This window comes from Poecilia latipinna, unplaced genomic scaffold (assembly GCF_001443285.1).
Source record: "Poecilia latipinna isolate Pla-1442-1.1 unplaced genomic scaffold, P_latipinna-1.0 Scaffold1630, whole genome shotgun sequence".
Lineage (NCBI taxonomy): Eukaryota > Metazoa > Chordata > Actinopteri > Cyprinodontiformes > Poeciliidae > Poecilia > Poecilia latipinna.
This window is the reverse complement of record NW_015114246.1, coordinates 14,007-21,935: the sequence shown is the minus strand read 5'-3', so window position 1 is coordinate 21,935 and position 7,929 is coordinate 14,007. Positions and strand designations below refer to the sequence as shown.

At 45.3% G+C, this 7,929-nt stretch overlaps 1 protein-coding gene across 2 annotated transcripts in view; it reads left to right on the top strand.

Moving 5' to 3' along the window:
- LOC106964149 (heparan sulfate glucosamine 3-O-sulfotransferase 6-like) overlaps positions 1-7,628 on the top strand; it is a 19,756-nt gene extending 12,128 nt beyond the window's left edge. The window contains exons 2-4 of one of the 2 annotated variants that reach the window (XR_001428336.1): positions 5,124-6,531; positions 6,568-6,585; positions 7,381-7,628. Coding sequence is in view for 1 of the 2 variants with exons in the window: in XM_015059469.1 (XP_014914955.1) it covers positions 5,124-5,742 (619 nt within the window). In the remaining variant the exon portion in view is untranslated. The other variant, XM_015059469.1, reaches the window with a different exon arrangement.
- The last annotated feature ends 301 nt before the right edge of the window (positions 7,629-7,929 follow it).

Here is a 7,929-nt window from a genome sequence, read left to right as displayed (position 1 = left end):
GGTTCATTGTTTTTCTGGTTTACTGGTTTTCTGGTTTACTGGTTTTCTGGTTCACTGGACTGGTTTCAAGAGGAAAGTGGTTAGCACGGCTCCAGGTGCTGCGCAGACAGCAGACGCTCCATTCGGAGCGTTTCCAGGTTCAGAGCTTTAAATGCAGCTCAGGTAGAAAAGTATTCACACCCTTCCTGATTTCTCCTGCCTTTTTGTCCATCTGCATGTTTCACATCAAACACATTTATATGTCAGACTAAATGACCTGATTTAACACAAAAAGAAAGTTTTTTTCATTAAGTGACCTAATCGTTCCAAACCATCAAAGTGTTTCTGACTGTGATGAGTCTCTAAACTTGGCTCCTCCTCTGTCCTCTCTTGACTTCCACTGTCAAACCAAATAAGAAAATCAGAGAAATTAATTTGTTTGATAAATATGAAGTGATTAATGTGAGTGTCAACAGAAACCAGCTGATCTGTAAATCATAGATATTTAACAAGAGAAAAGCCGAACTCGCAGTGGGAGCCCACATTAAAGTCTGCCCAGGGCCTCAGATAATCTTGGGCTGGCTCTGGTTCCAACACGGAAATAAAACCCAACGAAACATGAAAATGATAAACCGGCCGAGTCATGAAGAAGAAAAGAGAAACATGAAACCATTAACACACCCTGACAGACTCAAACACCCAGGCTGACGGAGGCCGTGTCATTCAGGCTGTGTGTGTGTGTGTGTGTGTGTGTGTGTGTGTGTGTGTGTGTGTGGGTCACTGCCACTAATTGCTCCCTCCCTCTTCAGTTATCAGATGGGAAAATCAGAAGTTGTGTTCCTGCTGGTCCACACTGGTCTCCTTGTGTGGTTTTATCTAGGAGCAGCCAGGGGCCACAGGGGGAGCGGGGGGCCACGCCCTGCCTGATCGCAGGGAGGGAGGAACCAACAGACTGGTGCAGAGATGAGCAGATTACAGAGTGACACTTCCTGCCTCCATGATGGCCTCCATTACAGAAAAACCTCCAATGTGTCTGAACTCAACAGGCTAGCTGCTACAAGCTAGCAAAGAAAATGAGCCGGTTATTTATTGAGATTTACTTTCAGGGACAGTAAATAAATGGTAACTCCAAAGGATCAAGCTAGAGGTATTAAATTATGATCAAAATTTCTCCATGTCTGATAACACAACAGTTTAGCATCCTGCAGCATTGTAAGGCTATGGCTAGCAGCTTGCTAGCTCAACATACACAAAGGAAGTAACAGAAGCAGTGATAACACATTATATGGAAATTTAAAAAAGATCCATACACTTTGATTTACATTTTCTTTTAAAAAGAGGATAAAGCTAGCATATGGTTAGCTTAGCTCACACAAAGGAACTAAGCTAGGTCCTAACATTAACTCATAACATTAGTTAAACAACTAAAAATCTCTAAAAAGACATGAAAAGTTGATCTGATTTAAGTTTTTACATCTAAGCCAACGTCTCAAAGAGTTAGCATGTGATGCTAACATGTAATAACCTTCAGCTGAGTTCCAGCTTCTCGTCACAGCAACTCTGACCAAGCAGTCCATTTCCTCTCAGAATCACGAGCTGAAGATGGGCTTTGTTGAAACCTTGAGACGTTAACTCTCAGGTTCTCCTGTTTGGTTCTGGTTCCTGAGAGGAAACTCTGACTGACCTCCTCTCTCTCAGGCCTTGAGACGCAGGATTTAACCGTTACGCCTCTGTTTTTCCTCTCAGCTAGACACATTCTTCAGCTCTTTCCTACCGACCTACCCCAGTGATGCAAACCTCCTAAGTAAAAACACTTTTCACCGCCGAGCGCCTGCCAGGCGGAAAGCCTGCATGACCTGCCACAGACGGCCAGATGAGCTGCAAACCACCGAGAACCGAAGGATTTACATCACACTGTAGTGACGTAACCTCTGACCTTCAGTCATTCTGCCAAAATGACTACCAACAATATCAGTAATAACATCCTGCTGAAATGCTGAAGTGATCAGTTTTAAAGGGATTATTAATCTGTGCAGCAACACACTGCCAACCAGCAGGCTGAAAGAAAGCTCCTTCACTTTCCAGAGGAAAAGTAACATTTCCTGTCCCTAAAAAAAGAGCCAACTCTAACTTATACTCAATAAACACCAGAACTGAAAAGAGGCATTATTAATGGTTTTTATATTTTATTGGAAGTCTCATCCAAATGTAATTTATTGGTTGCTCTAACAGGTTTGGTAATAATTCATGATTCAGTCATGAAGCTGGGATATTTTACTGGTGTTTATCAAACTGGCTTCGTCCTGATCTGATGTCAAACTGATAGCAGAGAAACTGAAACCTTTGATGAAATGATTTAATCTAGTTCTACAAACATGGAGACAAGAAATGACTTCTGGATGTTTAGATGTCAGAGAGGCTCAGGGTCCACATCATGCAGCACCCAGACAGACGCTGCAGCCACAGACCGGAATCACTGGCTCCTCCTGGCAGCCGGCAGGTCTTTGAACGCACCACAGGGAAAAAAAGCCCCAAACAGGCCCCAATGGGCCCCAAACAGGCCCCAATGGGCCCCAAACTACCCTTCAATGGGCCCCATCTGGCCCCCAATGAGCCCCAAACAGGCCCCCCAATGGGCCCCATCTGGCCCCCAATGGGCCCCAAACAGGCCCCCCAATGGGCCCCAAACTAGCCCCCCAATGGCCCCAAACTAGCCCCCAATGGGCCCCAAACTAGCCTTCAATGGGCCCCATCTGGCCCCCAATGGGCCCCAAATAGGCCTCAATGGACCCCATCTGGCCCCCCAATGGGCCCCAAACTAGCCCCCAATAGGCCCCAAACTGGCCTCAATGGGCCCCAAACTGGCCCTAATCCCAGTTTCCCAGTTGAGAGATTAAGAAACGTCAGGCTACATCAGAGAAGTACGGAAGAGAATTAGTGCCACTGACAAAGACGAATTCTGACTTTTTTTTGTCAGAATCAAGATTGTTGAAATTATTTATGCAGCATCAGAAAAATCTAGTCTGAAAACCCAAACCTACCAAATACATGAAAGGCTTTCAGTGTGGGTAAGTTACACATTTTGTGACAAGGAAAACGATTATTTATGCGATTATTTCTATATACTAACAACGGAACTGAAATACGTCTATGAATATTACTTGGATTTTGACATAGATTGACACAGAATTAGGCTGCTGAGATTAAAGTCCCTCCTCCCCCTCCATAGCGCAGCATTAGCATTAGCATCAGCAGCAGGCCTCTGCCTCTATCCGCCGTGTCTCTGCTGGTTCTGCACCACAGAACCAGCATGTTGGACTGCAGCACAGACCTGCTGCAGTCCAACATGTGAACACAGCATCGATGGAAGCCCTCTGCGCCTGCAGCAGGGACAACAGCTTGGAATTAAACTGATTTTCTGCTGCAAACACTCGACCGTCTCCCTGCAGCCACAGGAGACACAAGAACGCAGTCTTTAACACATTGTTCCATTTTTCTTCCAGTTTTTCTTGTATTCATTAAATGAAACAAAATGTCGGCCTTTCTGCAGCTGAAAGGAGAGACACAAATATTACAGCCTCCAAATGAATTCTGAATATTTTCATTAAAGAACAAAACTTTCCCTGTTTTCTTTACTGGAAGCACTTAATGCTTTGGCATGTTCACTGATAGACTTTAGAAGAATGTAGAAAACACAGATAGTGCCAGATCTGAGGCTTTAGGTGCATCACTGCAGAAAAACCTTTCACCATGAAACTCTACAAGCTTTTATCCAAAGCTGGAATTTACTTTTAAAAGCAGCTCTTGGGTCATAAATGAGACATGAAGCTTGTTTCTTCCGTAGGACTCAGTCAGTCACCAGGAATAATCCGCTGATCCACCAGAACCCATTCAGGTTCCAGCAGGCAGGTTGAGGTATAAACTTTGGCTCCAAACTGACATTTTAAAGGCTCCCTAAAGAGAACCAAGCATAGAAACACCACCACTTTCCGAAACCCCTCTGTGTTTGGGATTGTGTTCTCCTCCGGTTAGCTTCGCTCCAGCCGCTAATGCAGCTCAGACATTTCTGGTGAAGAGCCGAGGCGGTGCGCTCGGCGCCGCACACCAGAGGACATGCTGGACTTGGAACCAAGTGTGTAAAGTTGGATCAGAGCGACAGAGCTTCATAAGACCTTCACTGACAGACCAACCACGAAGCCTCCGACCCGACCGCCACCACATGCCTGCTGAGGACGGAGAGGAAGCATGGAAATCAGCCCAGGGTTCCTTCAAAGCTGCAGCTCTGGCATTCTTCACTGCTTACACATGAACTAACTCCATTATTTAAATCTTGTCTTGACTTGGTGAAAGGAGCTGTATTTTTTGCTCTTCGTAGAAAAAGACAGAGGTTAGTACATTCTATTTTTGCAGTACGCTTGCTCTTGAATATAGTAAATGACACAAGACAAACAGGTTTTCCTTCCCCTGTAATTTCCTTCCATTTCTCTACAGCCTGCTCTGGTGTTTCAGAAGGTTTACAGATCATTAACCTGGTTCTTCATCAGAGAGCAGGGCCAGGAGATAAAAGAGAAGAGTGATCCAGTTCCCTAAAGCTACCAGTAGAACCAGAACCTTCAGACTGACGATGATAATCTGCAGAGCAAGAAAATGGAAACAACCAGGCCAAGGCTGCGTTCACACCAGCTCTGCTTAATTCGCTTTAATCCGACTCCGGTCCACTTTAATTCTAGCTAGCTCCAAAATGACAACACATTACAGTTGTCAGCCATCAGCACCGCCGCTCTTTCTGATCGTTTCTTCATCCTTTCTTTGTCTGGGTAGCTTTTAGAGGTGGTTCAGTTTTTATAAGACTGAAGTAAAACTGGATTAGCATCCTCCTGGGCTAACAGTTTCTGTTCTGTAGCTTTGTTAGCGAAATGGAGCTAGCATGACGAAGCAAAATCAACCCAGACTCCAGACGGTGGAATAAAGAGGTTATGATGTTTTTTAATATCTTTGTTTTCCTCCCTAGCTCACTGAATTAAACTCAGGCTTTTAAAATATTCATTAGAAGGAATTGATAATAAGGGAAAAGTATTTTTCTTTACGTATGAATGTTTAAATATCCCAATTCCTTTCTGGGTTTTTTGTTGTTTTTTATACAGGAGTTTAATGCCTCGGACTCTGGAGGGTCAGATCACCATGGAAAAGACTCCAAGTTACTTCATCACCAAAGAGGCTCCGCGGCGCGTCCACGCCTTGAGCCGCCACACCAAACTCATCGTGGTGGTGCGAGACCCAGTGACCCGAGCCATCTCTGATTACACCCAGACACTGTCCAAATCTCCTGGGCTTCCATCGTTCCAGAACCTCGCCTTCCGCAACGACAGCGCGACGCTCATCGACACTTCCTGGAGCGCCGTACGCATCGGCATCTACGCCAAGCACCTGGAGAACTGGCTGCGCTACTTTCCTCTGTCGCGCTTCCTGTTTGTAAGCGGGGAGCGGCTGGTGACGGACCCAGCGGGGGAGATGGGCAGAGTCCAGGACTTTCTGGGCCTCAAACGCGTGGTGACGGACAAACACTTCTACTTCAACCAGACCAAAGGTTTCCCCTGCCTGAAGAAGCCTGAGGGCAGCAGCCGGCCGCGCTGCCTGGGGAAGTCGAAGGGCAGACCGCATCCTCAGATACCGACTGAGGTTCTGCTCAGGCTCAGAGACTTCTACAGACCCTTTAACCTCAAGTTCTACCAAATGACCGGCCAAGACTTTGGCTGGAGCTGAACGCCAGCCCACCAAACATCTTCCATCTGTCAATGCCAGCCTGGTTGTGAAGCTTTTCCACAGAGACCTTTAGGTCCTCAAGGTCCTTGCAGAAGTTATTCTTATGTCTTGATTCCACTGAGCGGTACGATACGGGTCAGCTTGGTTCGGTTCTGTATTTTATGCCCGGTGTATTCACCGCCACTGGGCCGGCGGGGTTAGACCCAAACACCCAACCTGATGTGTGTCTCTCTGAGTATCGCAAACAGTGATGTTTTTCTGTCGCCCAATCAAAGGGCTGTGTTGTGTGACATCAGCAGCTCTTCCCTAACCGGACCAGACCGGACCGGACCAATGTCCTCTAGACCTACACCTGAAGCAGGTCCAGGAACGGTGCGGTACCGGTCAGTTGTTTGGGTTTCCCTTACAATAGAAACAGACAGAACAGCACCGATGAAAAAAAATCAATTCTCATAAAAGTCCTGATTCTCATTTACTGCGATTCAGAATCAGCTTTAAAAAATGAAAATAAATCCGACGTCTGTCCACCTCCATGTTGTAACGTTCGGACGTCGCTATGGAGACGGTACTGGAACATACGCATAAAGCACCAAAACAAAGAGAAAACGATGAAAACAAAAGAGAGAGATTCAACCGGCCCCATCTTCCATGAAAGAAAACATTTGGACTCCGCTAATGGTCGGAGCTACGACGTTCCCTCCATTACAGTGCTATGGGAGGCGGGCTGTGATTGGTCAGACGGCTGTGGGTGGGGCTTATGAAGAAACGTTATTTTGTTTCCGCTAACCGGTCGCTGTATCTGCAGACGACATGAATACTTTTAAGGAATGCTTATCCAACTTGGTGAGGGAAATATCAACATTTTTTGCAATTCTTTACTAAATAACTCCAAAAATTAAAAACTCCTGGATGGAAATAGCAACATCAGAAGTCCCAGTTGTTTGGAATCAAACATTGATTTTGAATCAAAGGTGAGCTAGCAAAAGGTTCCCTCCATGATAAAATATCGTACCGAACCGACCCGAAACGAGGCGTTATAACCTTGTAAGTGCTTGAGCCACATTAGTAAAACTGAAGTCCTAGTCAAATCCCTCAGAACCACTGAGAAGCACAAGCCACAGAGACACACAAACTTCCAGCCTTCAAAGAGCTGAAAGTACAATGACCTGTCAAAATAAAAGCACTCATACAGTCAATCTGTGGGTCAAAGGGCTAATGGACCCGAACAGAACCATACAAACCGAGGGAGACACTTTGAGTCGTGGTACTATCACAATAAAAGCACATAGGTTAGCTGTTCAAAAATAATTTTAACATTTCAGACGGAAGAACTTTTAAAGTTTATTTCTTTATGCAGTCAGGAAGTTCTCCTGGTCCAAACAGGCTCCCGACATGCAAACTGTGCTGAACGATTCCTCTTCAGCGACGCTTTGCATATTTACACACCTGAACAAAAACTCCCAGCTGTTTCCTGACTGACTCTGGCCTGATGCTCATATATGCAACTTTGTATTTTTGTCAAACCTAATTTATTAGAAAGCAAACTGTTGTAGAGGTGTTTTTTTCTGAGAATTTTGTATCTGATTTTCTTATTTAAGTGAAATTGTGACTAAATCTTTTTACTCTGACGTGCTTTAGGGTCATTTATCTGGAGAAACCGTCACTTCCTCCTGTTTGTATCGATTTCAAACCGGTTCACGCTGCTGCTGCCAAAAACACGACCTACATCTGCCGGGCAGATGACTTGGCCCTGCGGAGCAGCAGGATGACAACGACTTTAATCTCTTCTGTAGAAGTTGACAGCATGTTTACTGAAACGTTCCTGAAGCGTGGCGTTAATCTCCTGACAGGAACTCTGAAACGGAGGCTGGACAGCAGAAGCCGCCGTCCATTAGCTCCTGTAACTTAATGCAGTCTCCGTCCTGCATTAGCTGGATCTTCTGAGAGAAATGAGGAAATGCTTCTGGGTTTCAGGCCTTTTCACTGATCCGTCCACCATGTAAGAGTCAAACAGCCAGGACTTCCACTGAATATAAAATAAGAGGAAAGGAACACCACTAAACTAAATGTGCAGCTGACTACAGCTCTGCTACTTTTCACTCACATCTTTAACTGTAGGCCCGGTAATTAAAGGGACAGTTTACCTTTTTAAGTGAAGTTTATTGGCAGTGATTAGACAAAAAGGGT